The sequence below is a fragment of the Lissotriton helveticus genome, chromosome 5_1 (assembly GCF_964261635.1).
Source record: "Lissotriton helveticus chromosome 5_1, aLisHel1.1, whole genome shotgun sequence".
Classification (NCBI taxonomy): Eukaryota; Metazoa; Chordata; class Amphibia; order Caudata; family Salamandridae; genus Lissotriton; species Lissotriton helveticus.
The window spans coordinates 1,423,710,275-1,423,729,083 of record NC_136065.1 but is presented as its reverse complement, the minus strand read 5'-3'; the positions used below and the strand labels follow the sequence as shown (position 1 = coordinate 1,423,729,083).

At 39.2% G+C, this 18,809-nt stretch overlaps 1 protein-coding gene across 1 annotated transcript in view; it reads right to left on the bottom strand.

Moving 5' to 3' along the window:
- Window positions 1–18,401, bottom strand: part of PTPN22 (protein tyrosine phosphatase non-receptor type 22) — a 533,173-nt gene extending 514,772 nt beyond the window's left edge. The window contains exon 1 of the mRNA XM_078644425.1: window positions 18,159–18,401. Within this exon, the coding sequence (XP_078500551.1) occupies window positions 18,159–18,251 (93 nt within the window). The 5' untranslated portion in view covers window positions 18,252–18,401. The remainder of the gene's footprint in view (window positions 1–18,158) is intronic.
- Window positions 18,402–18,809: the final 408 nt, after the last annotated feature.

The window sequence follows — 18,809 nt, the reverse complement described above, 5'->3', positions numbered from 1 at the left end:
TGAGCGAAAAGTAGTACATTGTTTCCACGATCTTGAGAAATCAGGGTTGTCATGTTCTGAGGCTGCCAGAAACAAATCTCTCCCCGATAAGAGGAGACACTAGTGGTGGCACTGTGAGCTAGCATTTATGCAAACAGGCTAACATATGCGGTGGGGGCTCAGAGTTACTCGGCCACCAATCCTACAGTTTGTGTTATCCAAACGCGCAGGTCCTGCATGGATACTATAGGAACTACACAACAAAATGAGATACCTCAAAAAGACCTGCACAGTTGCTCAAAGCTGCGCGCATACCGAAAAAACGTGGAGTGCACGGTTGTCTCAACCTAATATAAACTTATTTTGACTTGTACTTAAGTGGTTGCCTATTTACTTACTTTTATACTATCGTGCAACTTCCTCTGATGTGTTTGTAAAACTTACCTTTTCTCCTGAAGTTTTATCCTGAATTTGGACCTTCTGTCCTGAATTTTTGTCCTGAATTTTGACCCTTTGTACTGAATTTTTACACTTACAGTCCTGAATTTGCACCCATGCCAGTTGGTCACCCTAACAGGAACGGCACAGGCACCTATTTTTTTTGTTGCAAATTTACCACGGACTACACGAAAAAACAAAGGCACATGGCCATGGTATTTCTAGGTTTGAGCCACCTCTAATTCACAAACAAACACTCTTACTGCACAAAAAACACTATGAAAGAAAGCAGATGAACAAATGTGAAAGATAAAACTGCTCTGTGAGGTCAGTGGGTGATACTACCCTGTATAGACTTAAATACCTCAGTCTTTGTCAGTCCTTGTACCTGAGCGAGTTGAAGCCTGCGAATAGCTGTTGGGGAGCACGCCAGAGAACTAAGAGTGAATAGACTGAAAGGAGTGGGCGAGGAGCACGTAGTGCCACAATATATCTACATTTCATTAAGAAGGCCGGTTCTCCTTCACCCAAAAACATAATTCCCCCTCGCTAACTGCAAGGATTAAAAGTACGTTATAGGAACCTGTGTACACACAAGTTATTGTTCATATTATTAGTGTACAGAAGCGGTAGCAAGCCAGCATTTCGACGTTACTCAAGCACTTTCATTAGTCAATAAACCTATGTGAAACCCGGAATGTGTTTTGTTCGTGAAGAAATAATGTCGTGTTTGATGCGAGTCCAATCTGGGAAACAGGACAAGACACGAGGCTTGCCGTCACGTGGGCCCTTCCATCTCTAACTCACAAGGGCCTCACAACGCACCCAGGGCAATAAATGATGGGAAACCCTGCAATGGATGTTCACATGCGTCACGTGGTCTCAAAGACAGACATCTACATTGTAAGTATTGACTCACCCAGTGGCGCAGCAATCATGCCTTAGATCACAACACAATCCAGGAAAGAGGGCCCGAACCCACTGGCTGGGTTGAAGACAGCCATAACTGGGAGGCAGAGGGCCCCTCGCAGCCCTGGGCCCACTGCACCTAGCCGCAGCATCATCCCATGTGGGGCGAGGGCTTTCCAGCCCTTCTTGGGTTTTTATGGTTTCTTGTTCATGGCTGTGACGTCACAATCACATTACAATTACACTTACGTCCTTAAACATGGCCGGAAAACCATACGTTGCTTCTCAGTAAACACCTGCATTTCAAAGGGTGCTTAATGTCACCCCCTGCGGTGCAAGGGAGGGGACACCACTCAGAGGGTGCCCTCTGGCCTTTGATATCTGTGCACTAGGCCCGCGTTCCCAATGCTGGTAGAGTCACCGGGCACCTCACCACATTTTACAGGGTCCCATCATTTGCATCGTGCCACTGGTTTAGGAGCGGGTGCTTTAATGTCCAACAAACAAGCACCACTAGTTCGTTTTTGCAAGAGAGTACTCAGCTAAATATGTTGATTTGTTTTACTATACCCTCTACATTACATGTAGAATTCTGAAGCACCCTAAGCCCAACACAGGCGTGCAAGTGGCATGCTTTATACGTGAATACGCATTTGTAACGTGTTTTACGCACATCACATATTTTAATACAGGAATATGGTCTAATATTAAGTGGGAGTAAATCTTCGATTAGAAGCAGGGAGTTGGTGTTTTTAGGATAGGAAGGTCATGCAAAGTTGGTGAACAGTGCACGCACATTTGTGGATCTTCACAAACATTTACATGGCCTTTTGCTTTCCTAGATATGGTTAGAGATGTGCTCCTCTCAGCAGCAAATTTTTGCAAATTAGAAAAAAGTCTAAATTAGTAAACCGTGCCTCACTTAGAAGTAAATTAATACTCTACCACCAGAAACCCGTGAGTACTCTGTGACCTTCAGGCTAGCCAGCAGGCAGCTTAAGGCTCAAAGATTACAACTTTGCATTTTCCCCGAAGCAGCAACATTTATGCCTTACGACTAATGTATTGGTTGTTGTCCACTGCAAGCACTATCAGCCGAGGGTTGTGTGGTGGCCATCGTTCTGGGAGTTATGGTGGCAACTTCTGTGGGTGGGTCCAGTAGTACTTCATTGGGGCCGGTCTTTCTGCAGTGCCTGTTTCAGCTCCGAAAGCTCTCTTTAAGGGAGATGTTTTCGTGTCTTTGCAGAAATAGCAGTGTTGGTTGGGCCCTCTGAGAAGGATCCACAGCCCCTACCACCACTGTGAGATCAGGACTCTGAGGGACCCACCTCAGTTTTTCTTCCTTTCAGTGTTTGCAGATGAATGAGGGGATGACTAGATATCAGGCTCCTAGAATTATTGAAGTATGGTGGACGGGAGTCAAACCCAGTAGGCAGGTGTGCGTTGCTCCACAAGGCCATGTGCACAGTGCACAACATCTTCAAGTGGACCACTCATAGTAAGTGAAGATATTTCGAGATTGGACGAATTTATTTATATTTAAGGTTAATACTGACCACCTGATTTTCTACTTGTTTTAGTTTTTGAATTTGGTACTTGCATAGGCTTGTATAAATAGCATTCCAATTGACCAGGCACACTATGACTAAACATCTGATGTGCTCCACTCAGTGTCGCGTCTGGAGTATGGAAGTGCCTTCCAGTGCGCAGGGAATTGATGATTCATGTGCTTCCTCGTGTACTTTGTTTGGCAGATGGGATTGTGGTGTTTAGACAGAATACTGGAAATAAAAATATAGTAGGACAGAATATTGTGTCAAGAATATCGAGGACAAAAATATTGTGAAGTTAAGTTTCTATAGGTAAGCAAAGTTTTACTATATATAACTCCACATATATGTACCTTGATGATTTATATATCTTTAAGGTACATAGCTGTGGAGTTAAGAATAGTAAATCTATCCTTACCTAGTTGCACTTACCTTCGACATGATATTCTTTCACACAACAATTTTGTTTCCAATACTGTCAGTGATCTGGGATTGCACAGCAGCTGGTGTGTTTGTGACTCGGTGTGTGTGCCCACATTTGAGGTCATCTTTGTGTGTGAATTTGTTTATGTGTATATACTTGTTTGTGTCCTACCTTTAGCCGTTGTGCCGACCTGTGTGTCTGTATTTGTTAGCATCCGCCTTTGTGTCTGTATGCCTGCCAATACACAAATAATGTGCCTCTTGGGTGGAGGATGTATTTATTTGTGTGCATTTGTGCCTGTGTGTACCTCACTGTGTGTCTGAATGAATGCTTGTGTGTGTTCATATCCTGGTTTTGGCCAACATGTGTGCCTATATATCTGGGGGAGAGTTGTGGCGCAGAGGCCAGAGGGGTTGACTCTGGTTCGTGGGGCTCACGGTTCGATCTGCAGCTCAGCTCAGCATCATGTGACTCTGAGCAAAAACTCACTTAATCTCCCCGACGTCCCCCAAGCGCCTGGATACCATTAGGGGTGATAAGTCACCCTTTACAAATGTGGAATTATTAGTATATGTGCTTGTCTATGTGCCTCTGCTTGCCTTATAGCCATATGCTTGGCTGTCTTCATATGTGTGTGTCTGCATGCCTAGTGTGCCTTCTCCTGTGCACACATTTGTCTAGAAAGTAACACTGTGTGTTTACTGGAGCACTGTGGTGCATTACTGTAACTTTACAGAAGCTAGGCAAATGGGTGTATTAATGAAACATTTTCGAATTCATTCATGACTTTTGTCAGTTGCACTTTTAAATACTCAGGCCAGCTTAATGCTATCTGCTGGCCCAGCACTGGGGCAGCAGAGCAGGTAGAGACATATCCAAAGAAGAGCAGCTGCAAGTCATATATTGTTTAATCATAATATTCACCATGGACTCAATGAAAACGCTTCTTCCCGCAGGAACAGACCACGGATAACAATAGACATGCATGGATAAACCAAATCTCTGCAGACTCAAGGGATCATGCCTGGCCACCAACAGACTGTGCTCAATAAATTGAGGAATGATAAGGTTGTTGAAAGTTCACTAATAGTACTATTAGTCAGACCCTCCAGCTTATCGCGATTTGCAAAAAAATCGCGAAATCGCGCGATCTCTGCAAATGCCGCGATATTTGGCATAAAGCCCGCGAAATTTGCCGTTTCCCGTTTCCGCACCCATTTTCCATTTGATTTGCGGCTTGCGGCGAGAAGAGAAGGAGCCAGGAGGTCGAGGACGCGCGAGGGAGAAGACCACGGCGGCCGAGAGAGGGAGAAGACCACGGCGGCCGAGAGAGGGAGAAGACCACGGCGGCCGAGAGAGGGAGAAGACCAGCACCACACCAGCAAGAGGGGGAGAGAGCACGAAGCGGCAGCGACACAAACGAAGACTCTTCCTCTGAGACTCGGACTCGTCGGAGCAGGAGGAAAGCCGGCCGGCGGCGAACAGAACACTGACAGGTACCGTCCGTCCGCTGGTGGGGGCCCGCCGCACACATAGCGAGGCTAGGTAGGCAAGTTTAAAACCAGCTTCGTTAAGAAGCGCTGCCCGGGTGGGAGGGGGGCAGTGGAGATGTGGAAGAGGAGAGAGGGAGAAGCTTTTATTGCAGGCCTCGCCCGGCCTTGGGTAAAGTTTTTATTATTTATTTATTTATGCATTTTTATATAGCGCGGACTTTACCTGAAGGCGTCAGAGCGCTTCACATTAGGAACAGAGATGAAACATAATGAGAAACATTACAAAAGAACAGATTGCAAAAACATACGTTACTTACATAAGGTACTAGTGACATTTGTGAGCAAACAAAATACATGAGGTAGTAAAAACTGTGAGCAACCAAAAATACATGAGGTAGTAAAGGTAATAGTGACAATCGTGAGCAAACAAAATACTTGAGTAAAAATTGTGAGCAAACAAAAATGCATGAGGTAGTCAAAAGTGCACAAGAGGAGATGAAAGTGACAAGTGTGCAGTTATAAGAGAAAACAGAGTATAATTTGAGGTATAGTACTGCAATAAGTGCTAGACACTCAGGCACAGGAACAGGCGTTACGTGGGCAAGGTCAAACAGTAAGATATCTGTGTTTGGTGTTGCAAAAACCCCAAAATAAAATGCCGCTAAATGCCGCTAAATTTCCATTTTTGTGCCGCTAAATTTTCATTTTTGTGCCGCTAAATTTGCCAATCCATGCCGCTATATCCTGGGGTTTATGAACAAGGGGGTAAACCCATATGTGTCACTGGGACCTGGGTTGGATAGATGCTGAGAGGAAAGGGTCCCAGTGTAATGAGGAAATGATTACATACAATTTAAATAGAATTAATCAACAACAGATGTTTAGATCCACACAGTTTAATTCACAGTGGGATAAAGTATATCTGATATACATCATGTAGAAAACAATCAACTGTATTAAACGTCATACAGTGCCCCGAGAAGGGAAAAGGAACGTGATAGTGAGGAGATTGTGAAGTGGTGGGATTAAGTGACAGTAAAATCAATCTTTAAAGCACTTATTCATGCTATCAATGAAGTAGCAACAACTTGCATGCCGCATAGTGTTATTATTCAAAGAGAGGCATACGACACAAAGTACAGTGTATATACAAAATGTTGGCGTGAAGTTGCCACAGTAAAAACAAACAGTCGACGTTTCGACCCTCTTGCAGTTGCAGGATCGTTTAACCTTGCTGTGGGGTCTTCATCAGGACCATGGGGGGAGGGTTGCCGTCTATTCCGAAGTGTGGATACTTGAATGTGTGTAAACTATCCTAATTAGTGAAACGAACAGATGTTGTCTTTATAAGTCATTGTTAAGAATTAATTTACACTGAAAAGTGTTCTTAAAATGGCGCTGTGAAAAGATTTTGTCAAGGAGGGGTAAGCGCCAGGAGTGAGAAACGAGAAACCGCAGCTGCTGTGTACGTCACAGAGCCGCGCTGGGATTGGGTGACCTACGTCACAAACTGTATTCTGATTGGCTCCTGAGTCTCTGACGGCCTGTGAGCTGATTGGTCCTTAGGAAAATCTCCAAAATTATTGGTCGAGCTGAAAAGTGACGCAGCTCAACTGCCATTGGCTTGTTGGTGTGTTTCGCGCACGGATTGGTTGTTTTGCGGAACATCCCGGAAATATTTTACGAACGATTTTGTGAATTAAATTTAACTTTTAAAAATGAGTTATCATTTTAAACATGTTGAGAAAAAGACAACATTATTTCAGAAATTTAAGAATTTATTTTCACCTGACAAGAAAATCGAAACGCGAGGTGGTAAACTACTTCATAAGTATAAAACACCTGCAGCGTACATGGAAGGTGAATACGGATATCATACTGTCTTATGGTTCGACAGTTGGAAACGTTATACTAAAAACGATGGTGTTTTGGCTTGGCCTGATGATGGTTCATTTAATGTAAGAGTTTTAAGAAACTTACGAGAGAAAATGAATGCTCTTGTTCCAAAACCGAGACCAACTCAATTTGAAGCTTTAGTTGAGTGGGAAGATGAGATGTATCAGTTACAAAGAGAAGCTAGTGGAATTAAAAAACCTTCTAAAAATCCATCATGGAAAAGAGAAACTCATGAAGATAGATTACGAATGTGGAGACAGGGAAACATGAGTGAAGGATTGTATTTAATTCATGAAATGGTAATGGATTCTCCTACAGGAAAATCTATGGAAAGTGAATCTGAGGATGCAATTATGGAAGAAATATATACAACTGCTAGAAATAAACAGCCTAATCAGCCTTTGAGACCTCCTAGATCATGGTCTACTCCGGTGGTTTCTACTGAAACTTCACCGAGTGCACCTCCAATTAATGAAGCTCCTAAACTTTATCCAAATAATTGTGAAATCACTGAAACTCCTAGAAGACCAGAATTTGAGAATGCTCGAAATGAGGGTAGACATTTTTCAATGACTCCAAGAGCAAGGGAACCTCCAAAAGATTATACAAGAGAGACAAGAAATGTTGAGGATGATGATTATAATGAATACTTAAGGTCTAAAGAAGAATTAATCAAAAGAATGACAAAAAGCATGGAAGCTGTTACAGTTCCAGTAACAATAGGTCCTGTTCAGCCTGTATTTGATCAAAGAAATACAAACAAAACTGGATTAACTATTCCTTTAAATACAGAAATTCAAAAGCCTGCTGAAAAATTTTATTCAGACTTGACAGAATTAAACACTTCTAGATCGAGAATGCCTGATTTAACCTTTAATGAGGATTTATCTCCAAAAACACCAATGGGTGCTATGTCAGATGTAGGAAGTCCTGAAGTTAGGGTAACCACACCAAAGCTTGATGTGGCCAAATTAAAAGCAAATATTGAAGAATTAATAATTGGAACAATTGGCCCAGATAGTTTAAATTACTATCGGGATGATGAACTATTATTCATTTGCAAAAGTATTCAATGGAAAACGAAAAATAAATATGATCAATTAGAGGATCTAGCTGCAGAACTTGAAATTGATGTGAGTAAACAAAAGAATTTTGCAAAACATTACAGATTAGATTTTTCAGAAAGTGACATTGAGAGTTTGAACTCAATGGGAAGAATAGTTCACATTAAAGATTTGATTGTCTATATCAAAAAGCTAGGAGAACTGAACAAATGGAGAGTGAAATGGACTAAGAGGAAGGAAGATGAAAGATTAGAAAGAATGTCAAAACAATTTCCAATGAGAGAAGTTGCAGGTGGAGGATATGTTCATGTCCCATGGTCGAGACAGGACATTCTGTTATTCACAAATGACTTTCCAAAATTAAGAGAGAAACCTGTTGAGTGGTACAGGCAAGTCGATAGATTTATCAAAGTGTCAAAAGTTCTGTGGATTGATTTGGATGGATTTTTTGACATTGTTGTTCCATCTGATCTTTGGACAGAATGTAAAATATCTATTAGTTGGCCAAAAACAGAACCTGAGCGAATTAAAGAAACAGGTGCCCCAAATCCACTTGTAATGGATTTTTATGAGAAAGTAATTGTTTGGATGAAAAACAAAATTCCACCCAAAGAAGTTGATTGGGTTAAAATAGAAAGAACAGAGCAGGAAACAAAAGAATCAGTTCATTCTTTTTATGAAAGACTACTGTTAATCTTTAAACAATACAGTGGTTATGAAAAATTAGATGAGAAAGACATGAGTCATTTTATCTATAGATTTGTTTATGGACTAAAACCTGAAATTGGAGAAATGATCAGAACTAGTATTGTCGGATGGCAAGCACTATCTATTGATGATATTCTGAGAAAGGCAAAATATTGTAGCGATGAATTAGAAGTAAAACAGAAAAAGCTGAAGGAGAAAGCCATGTGGGCACAGGTAAAGGTAGCTGAGCAACAGATTGCCAGCATGGGAAATAAGAACACTAATTTTGTTCAAACTGGAAATACGAACCAGATACAAGGAAAGTTTAAAGGTAATAATTTCCAAAAGAAATTTAGCCCAAAAATAGAAGAGCTGAAACAAAGATTACCTTGTTTTAATTGTGGCGAAATTGGACATTGGAGGGACGAGTGTCCTCATCCTCCTAGAAACTTAAAGAATCCCTTATTGAATCCACAGATGCAGAATGGTGTTAACGTGCAGCAACAGCTACAGATGCAACAGGGGTTAAATGAATTTAATATTCAGCGACAATTACAACAACAGCCACAACAACAGGTGAATAATCGTCAGGACCAGTTGCCACAACCACCTTTTCCGAATTGTGGGGGAGTTCAAAAATATAATCCAAACGTGGGATTTCAGGGATGTGAACAGGTAATAAAACCACAAAAACAGCAAAAGCAGCAAAGGGTTCAAATGCAAAATGCTTCACAACAATTTTTATTAACAGAAAGCCAAGACAGTGATTCTGATGATTATTGCTGACGGTGCCCGAGAGAGGAGGAAGAGTGTGTTGTTGGAGCCACTCTTGAGGTTGACCAGTCTGGTCCTTATGTAAACGGGAAAGTTAATGATGTAGACATCACTTTTCTAGTGGACACTGGTGCTACCCGTTCTACTGTTAGATCAGTGGAAATTGAAAACCTACCTCTCTCTGGGGATACCATCCAAGTTGTCGGAGTAAGTAATCAGCAAATTAAAACAGACTTAACTGATCCAGTACCAGTTGAAATTGGAAATTACAGAGACAAACACAGATTTGTGGTTTGTAATAGTAGTCCAGTAAATCTATTAGGTAGAGACATCCTATGTAAAATGAATTGCAGAATATATTGTTCTCCTGAAGGAGTTGAATTACAAACAATGGAGGAAGATGGTTTGTACAGAATGACAATGATGATGATGGAAGCAGAAGAAACAAAATTGTTTCCTGCATTTGAAGAAAAAGATTTACCTGAAGAGCTAAAAGAAACAGTGAAATCTGAAATATGGGATTTTACTGGGAATGAGATGGGTCTGATGAAAAACGTAGATCCTGTTAAAATTGCATTGAAGCAGGGAATAGAATTTCCAAACACTCCACAATATAAAATGAAAACAGAGACAATTGAAGGTATTACACCTGTAATTGAAAAATTAATCAAGCAAGGTGTATTGGAAGAAATGAAGAGTAGCTCTTGTAATTCACCAATTATGGGAGTTAAAAAGGCTAACGGAACATTTAGGATCGTACAAGATTTGAGAAAGGTTAATCAAATTGTTATTCCATGTTGTCCTGTGGTTCCAAATCCAGCAGTAATTCTATTTCAGATTCCATATGATGCTGAATGGTACACAGTCATTGACCTTTGCAATGCATTCTTTACTGTTCCTCTACACCCAGACAGTTATGAAATCTTTGCTTTCAGATTCCAAGGTAAGACCCTTGGATGGACAAGAATCCCTCAGGGCTATACAGAAAGTCCTTCAATCTTTAACGAACTGTTAAAAAGATCATTAGAAGATTTAGACTTACCAGGTAGGTCTACGTTGGTGCAGTATATTGATGATTTGTTAATAGCTGCAAAGACAAGAGAAAATTGTGTAACAGACACAATAATTCTGTTAAATCGCCTTGCAGAAGAAGGACATAAAGTGTCCCCAGCAAAACTACAGTTTTGCAAACAAGAAGTGAAATATCTTGGCCACAGAATTGCAAAAGGAAAAAGACAAGTAACAATAGAGAGAATAAAAATGATTCAAGCAATGTTACCACCAAGAACACAAAGACAGGTCAGAATGTTCCTGGGAATGGTAGGTTACTGTCGACAATGGATAAGTGGATTTTCAGTAATTGCGAAACCACTACAAAGACTGACCAAATCAGATGTAAAAGATCCAATTATTCTCAATGATGTTGAGATGGAATCTTTTGAGAACCTGAAAAAGAGCTTATGCCAAGCTCCTGCTTTGGGTATGCCAAATTATGAGAAAGATTTTGAACTGTATTGCAGTGAGAGAGAAGGATGTGCATTATCTGTGTTAATTCAGAGACATGGAAACCTAAAGAAACCTATTGCATATTTCTCTGCAGTTCTTGATCCAATTGCAAAAGCATTACCAGGTTGTTTAAAAGCAGTTGCAGCTACAAGTATCAGCCTTGAACAAAGTGAAGGAATCATTATGGGATTTCCTGTCAAAGTTTTTGTGCCTCATTCAGTTGAAATATTACTGACAAGAGGTAAGACTCAACATTTAACAAGTAGCAGATTGACAAAGTATGAGAAAATCATACTAGGAGCAGATAATGTTTCGATTTCAAGATGTTTGAATCTGAATCCTTCTACATTACTGCCTGATTCTGAAATCGTTAATGACATTGAGACAGAACATGAATGTTTAGATGTCATGGAATTCTGCACAAAACCAAGAAAAGACATCAAAGACAGACCTTTGCCTGAATCGGATTTTGTCTATTTTGTAGATGGCTCATGCTTAAGATCCGAAGGTGGTGTCTTGAAAGCTTCATACTCAGTTTGTACAGTTGAAAACATTAAAGAAGCATCATGTCTTGAAGGAGTTCGTTCAGCTCAAGTAGCTGAATTGATTGCTTTAATTCGTGCATGTGAAGTATCAAAGGATATAAGAGTTACCATCATTACTGATAGTCAGTATGGGTACGGAGTTGTGCATGATTATGGACAACTCTGGTCACAGAGAGGATACATGACATCAACAGGGTCACCAATTAAAAATGCAGTTTTCATTAGAAGATTAATTGAAGCAATACAATTGCCAAAAGAAATTGCCATAGTCAAGTGTGCAGCACACACTAGAGGAACTGATTATATTTCTAAAGGAAATGCCTTCGCAGATGAAACAGCAAAGTACTGCGCAAGGAAAAATTATTCTTACAATCGGAATAGAAGTACAGAAACTGATTCAAATTCATTAATGCTAACAACTATTGTAGAAACATGGAATGAGATTAGAGATTTACAAAACGAAGCAGATGATGAAGAAAAAGACCAGTGGTTAAGATCAGATTGTAGACAACGTGATGAAGATGGAGTGTGGGTTTACAAAGATGGGAGAGTAGTTTTACCAAATTGCATGATTTCTGACATGGCCAGATTATATCATGGTCCTGCACATTTAGGAAGATGTTCCATGGTCAGACTTTTTAGAGAAACATGGTTCAATACCAAATTCAGAACAATTGCAGAATCTTTTTGTCAAAGGTGTTTATCATGCCAACAAATGAATCCAAACAGAAAATCAGTGGTGGGGACAGGAATAATTGGTCGAGAGGGTGGTCCCTTTACCAGGTTACAAATAGATTTCATTGAAATGCCCTTACACAACTGTTTGAAATATGTACTTGTAATTGTATGCTTGTTCTCAAGGTGGGTAGAGGCTTTTCCTACAAGACATTGTGATTCAATTACAGTAGCAAAACTAATGCTAAGAGAAATCATCCCAAGGTACGGTTTTCCAGTCACTATTGAGAGTGATGGAGGAAGTCATTTTGATAACAAACTGTTGAAATTAATTTGCGAAGCTATGAGTATTGAGCAGAAAATACACTGTGCATACAGACCAGAGGCATCAGGTGTAGTTGAACAAATAAATGGAACTATCAAAAACAGAATTGGAAAAATGTGTCTAGAGACAGGAGTTAAGTGGACTGATGCTCTTCCACTTGTTTTGATGTCAATAAGAAGTACACCAGATAAAAAGACAGGTTTGAGTCCTCATGAAATTTTGATGGGAAGAGTTATGAGGCAAGCTTTTGTACCTGTAGGTAAACTGTTGAGCATAAATGACAGTGCAATTTTGGATTACTGTAAAAGGTTATCTGATATGGTAACTTCTGTGTCTAATCAGGTGGGAACTGAAGCACAATCAAATGACAAAGTTTTGACACATGATCTGAGACCTGGAGACTGGGTCAGAACGAAAGTACATCGGAGGAGGAATTGTCTATCTCCTAGATGGCAGAAACCTAGGCAGGTAATCTTGATCACTACTAATGCTGTAAAGTGCAGAGGATTGAAGCGCTGGATTCATCCAAGTCATACTATTCCAATACCAACTCCTGAGAATTCTGATGTTGAAAGTGATACCACAGATGACTCTGATTCTGAAGCAGAAGACAGAACAGAAGGTGAAGTAATTCCAGATTCTGAAGATCGACAAGAAAGTCGACATCTGGAAACTGTGCCAGTGAATGGAAATCTGACAAGAAAAGACTTAGAAATAATTGAAATAGATTCTGAAGGTGAAGAGAATCTGTTAAAAGGAAAGATAACTGAGGATTCGGTTGTCTATATTGAAGACAAAGAAGCTGAACCAAAAGAAGTTTCAGACCAGGAGAGTATCGAAAGGCAGAGAACAAGCTCTGAAGTAAGGAACAAAAATCCGAAATCTGGGAAGCTAGAGGTAATTGAGGAAGAGGAAGAGAACGAATTACCGAGTACCAGTGATGGAAGACAAAGCGAAGTTCCTGAAGGAGTAAAATTGCCGTATAGAGAAGTTCCTGAGTCAATTGAAATTTCAGACTACGAAACTGAGGAAAGTGACGTGGAAGGTGGAAGTGAAAACAGAAAGAAAAGGACTTGGAAATCAGAATCAAATAATTCTGAACCAAAGAAAAAGTACGTGAGAAAAGCAGACTTCTGGCCTGGTGGAAGGTTGAGAGTGAGATTAATCAAAAAGCCAATAGAACAAGTTGAAGAAATAAGTAGTCAAAAGAGTCCTGGAACAGAAGTTGGAGTTGGGAGGAAAATAGAAGTGATATCAAGAAAAGGGAAGAGAATAATTAGACCAAACCAGAAATACAAGTCTCCTGAGTGGACTTACTTAGTGATTCCACCTGTTATAGACATATATGATAGTAGTGAAGAAGAAAACGAAATCCAAGAAATTAGTGACAATGATTAAAGTACAGAATAATTAAATTGGCAAAAGGCTGAAGAAATCCTGTTAGTTGACACAAGGTCGAAGAAAAACTGTTTAGTAGAAGAAAACTTATGTATGACATAAGGTCGAAGAAATCTTGTTTAGGGTTATAAAAAGAAAAATATTTTAAAAGGGGGGTGTATATAAATTTTAAAATTTATTTTTATTTTTTATTTTATTTTTGAGGCTAAAACTAACCTAAAAATGCCTTACATTAAGGAGAGCACTTCAAAATGCTCTGTTTTTAAAAGATGCTGTAAGATGACTCTGGTGTGTCTGCTCATTTTAGTTCTGCTCTGGTTGGTACTAGCTGTGATTATACCTTTAGAAATGAATAGAGAATTACACAAAGTTAATTTAACAAGCAAAGCTCTGGTTAGCCAAACTAAACATAGTGCATCTGCAAAAGTAATTGATCATCAGCCTAACATTCATCAAGATAAATCAATAGGTGATTTTTCAAGCAATACATTCACAAAGCTTTTGAGTGAATATGTAAAGGTAATGGATGCAAAGGATTGTTATGTGTGCGTTAAGTTGCCCGCTTCTGTTTCTGAGGGAGTAACATATAATATGCTTCCTCTCACTTATGCTGTTACATGTAGTGTATTAACTAGTTTATTTTATCAAACTGGTCGTTTAGAATATTACTATTCAAATTATGATGAGATTTTTGCTAATGTTAAAATTGATAATGCTTTAAATAAGCATAAGAAAGCTAAACAATTGAGAGAATATTTCCTTGTTACTAACGAACTCACTTATGAGTATGCTTACAAGAATAATCTAACATGTAAATTAAGTGCTGAAGGGAAGAAATTTCTGAATATGGTTGAGGAGAGAAGAGCAATTTATAAGAGAAATGAATTAGTCAAGCAGACTAAGTCATCATTCTGGCAAAAAGAGGATGAGAAACTAAATGGCAAAATGCTTGAAAATATTGCAATTCATATAGACAAACCTGTTAGTGGAAAGCTTTGCATTAGAAGAGATAACACACTTTTTGATAATTATTTTGTAGGTGCAAGCAACTGTGAAGATACTTATCAGATTTTGGGAGGTTGGGGATTTAAAGGTGGAAAAGATCCTATCTTTCCTGGAATTTATTTTGTTTGTGGTGACAAAGCCTACTACAACCTTCCAGACCATTGGTATGGAACTTGTTATGTGGGAATTGTTTTTCCTAAAGTGTTTCATGTTGACAGAGATTCAGAAGGATTATTTAAAATTCATAATTATGTAAATAGAGCTAAAAGAGAAACTTTTACTGAAGTTCTGGGAGATATTTTCCAAGCTGTAATACCTTTTGTTGGTATAACCCTAAATGCAGGGAGAATCAGAAAATTGTCCACTATAGTTGATAGATTATCAACTGACACTGCTGATGGATTTCAATTAGTGAATGTTGAAGTTATTGCAATTAGATCCATGGTAATTCAAGACCGTCTTGCTTTAGACATACTCCTAGCAAAGGAGGGAGGAGTCTGTGGCATTTTACATGTCCAACATTGCTGTACATATATACCGGATGAAAGTAAAAATATTGAAATGTATATTAAGAATATTACACAAATGCATTCTGAAATAATTCCTTTAGAAGAAGAAGATTTTACTGGGAAACTTTCAAATAGGTTTCAAGCAATTAAAAACTGGTTTCATAATATTGGAAGTTCAATTCTTGGCAAGATTCTGGCACCTTTGATTATAATAATATTCATTTTTATTTTGACTAAAGTAGGTTGTTTGTTACATAAAAGAAAGAAGCATTTGAGAGAAAAGAAGAGAATTTATAAACTGAGAAAAGAAGAGGAAAGGGAAATTGAGTTGCAGGAGTTACATAGAGAGCGTCATGTTAATTGCAAGGATTATGCTGAAACAGACTTTTAGGTTTACTAATACAATGAATTTGAATCGATTTCTTATAAAATAAATTTACCAAAATTTTGAGTGCTGGTGTGGTGATTTGTTAATCACCAGATGAGGGAGTTGATGGAGCGAGATAGAAAACAAAATTTTGTTTAAACTCGCAAAGTCACATTTCCATAACATGAATAAAATTATTAATGATTTGTGATATGTCGTGCTAATACAACCTAGATTAAACTTTACACGTGGGGGGACTAACATGTGTGCTCATAAACGTGCATAAATGTTGCATCTTTTTGTTCGTGCAAAATAATAAAATAATTTATTGTTTTCGTTTTTGTCATTACTAACTGCTGCATATTTAAAATAAGCATGTGCTTGTTTTGCTTTTCTTTGTCTGTGTGATGTCATTTCTACTATTCTAGGTGCATATGGGTCTCATAGAAAAACGGAGACTGGTAAATATAAACGCTGCTTTATTTGTTTGCAATGGCTAGGTAACATTTTGATTAATCGGGTGGGTTAATTATTTAGTAAACCATGGGGTGGATACAGAATATACTTTAATTCTTACATTAATACTTTTCTTGTGCTTGTTTTATACTAGAAATCATAAGTTGCCTGCTTTTGAGGCCTAGCTATTTGAGCCGCAAAATAAAAGCTGATCTGAATTTCTGCAGAAAGTCACGAGACGCCCATTCTGAATTAAAACGTTTATTGAAGCTGCATTCACAAAGCAAAAACTGATGAGCTGACATCATTCTGTCGGACATGGCCAAGGTCGAAAGTGAACTTTTTGTCAGTCCTTAACTTGGCATCCGCGGAAGTTGCACTGTAAGACTATGGAAGCTGCGAGGATGACTTAAAACAAAGTTGCAATCGCAGGAAGCCTCTGGCTTCACGAGGAAGAGACAATGGTCTTTGTAAGACATGATTTTGTGGAACTTTTTAAGAATCGGGTGACATGTCACTTGTCACTCTCAGCCAATGGGACGTCGAGTATTTCTGAAAATTTTCCTTCGCTAGTTTAGTTAGCGTAGAAAGGTATAAAAAGTCATGCCCTTAGGGTTGGGCTGGCTGCTGCTTTCTGACTTTCCGATGAGGGTGATGTGCTGCTGGACTTTGCGTGGAGCACGTAAGAATCCTCAAAGAACTTTACTTTAATTTCTGTCTATTTAGCTCAGTTAGGGAAATAGGTTTTAGAAATGCTAAACTTTATATAATTTCTTTAAATTGATTCAATTGCTTAAATTGTAATTTTCTTATTTCTTACCATCATGCTTGCTTTATTGCTAATAAAATTCATTTATAAAACTTACAACTTATATACCATAATTTAGAAAATAAAATCTTACTTTTGACAAACAAGCTGGTCTTGGTTATTTAGAAGTATAGGTTACCTTTAGCTAGATCACGTCGCCTATAGTGGTCATTTAAATGATTGGGTTTTATTCTAATGACTATATTCTTTCTGCAAATGTATAAAATGTTTATAGTTTGTAAATAATGTGTATATAGATTTATTTGACCACCTGATTCAGTAGGCCCAAAAATATATCAGGTTCATAAATGGGTCCATGTATAGTTTAGAATTTTGTTTATAGGTTATGAAATTGGGTAGCGTAGTTTATGATATATTTTCTATAGCCCGCTGGATCAGATGCAGACTTTTGGCATCTAGCATGGCACTGTACTCATGCCGCAAAATTCTGGGTAGAAGTAATACACTGTTTACAGGTCATGTCCACTCAAAACTTGCAATGTGCACCTGCTTACTATGTTTTGTACCTCAGGTAAAAGGCGCTCTGGGGAAGTTTGTGTGGATTGCTTTGTTATTAGCAACACAGCGAATAGCGCTGACCTGGGAGAGCTCACTGGCACTGGATGGAAGACATGGTATATTGTAAGGAGACCCTCGTGCTGTATGCGGAAGAACTTCAATCATCTTCTAAGCCCAAATACATCTGGGAAATATTATGGCACTACCTGCTGACGAAGAATCAAAATGGTCCATATCTGATGACTAGGTGGCATTATTATGTAACGTGTACTCATTGCCCTGTGATTTGTAAACAATGAGTGGTATCTCATCTTCTGTATGTGCCGTGGCTGCACAAAGTATCGATCACATTTCGTTTACTGTTTTGTTTTGATATCATTGACAGTTCACCGCCCTGCGTGGCGGCTTTGCGAAGTGCCTTTACTTGAAAACGAATAAAACCAAATTTAAATTATACTGATCAGAGGCAGTAACAGAGAGAAAACGCGCGGATGCAAGTTTAGCCTACTTGCTGCATTACCCTGTCCAACGCAGTGCGTCTGAAATGTCCTTTAAAAGAATGTGTTGAAATACACGTATGCATTTTATACTAGGTTCAGCGAATCACTGAAACATTGTATTGGACGCAACTTTGAAGCTAAGCAGAGCCTTGCAAATTTGCTCTTACTTTTCAGCATGATGGTAAAAATAATGTTACAGCTAATATATAATGATATTATCCACAACCACCAGCTGATCTAGGTAAAAAGCAAGCACTGTATTATTCTGGTTACCACAAAATACTACATGTCACGTGACGGTAAAAGTAAAGCTACAGCTAGAATAACTTACCAAAAAGTCATTGACCTGAAGTTCTGCCCTCTGCTTCTGGCCTCGAAGTTGTACCTCTTCCAAGTAGCGCTTCAGAGTGTCTTTCTGCTCCATGTTGGCAGAAGCGGACACGCCAGACCATCCAAGCCGAGAATGCACATGTCACGCATGTGCTAACGCGAGGACCCCTCTGAAGCTCTGACCCTGCGAGACATGCGCACCCATTGCTTCTGCATGTGGTTACAGAGCTTCATGACGCGCCTTAGAGGAAATTATTAGTAACTGCTTTTGTGGTCACACTGAAAAAAGTGCCACCAGTAAGCTTCCTTCCGGGTCTTAGTGCCCTTTTACACAGCAGAGCAGCAAACAAGCGTTGAAAATAAACTGCAACTGGGGGAAGTCACATTTAGTACTTCCTTAAAGTGTGGTGAGGCATTGCACCGACAGGTTGTTCCTATTCTGGAAAGAAATTATTTCGACTTCAGCAAGCTTAACTTGAACTTCTTGAGAAGACACGTGAGTTCAAGTTCAGCCTTCTCTGCCTGATAAATTCATAGTTTGCGTAGACTACCTACATCTCATGCCATGAGACGTGCATTATACGGACACTATATACAAACTCACGGATATTTTACCACAGTGGTAAAAGGAGCGTCACGCTTCTTTGATGTA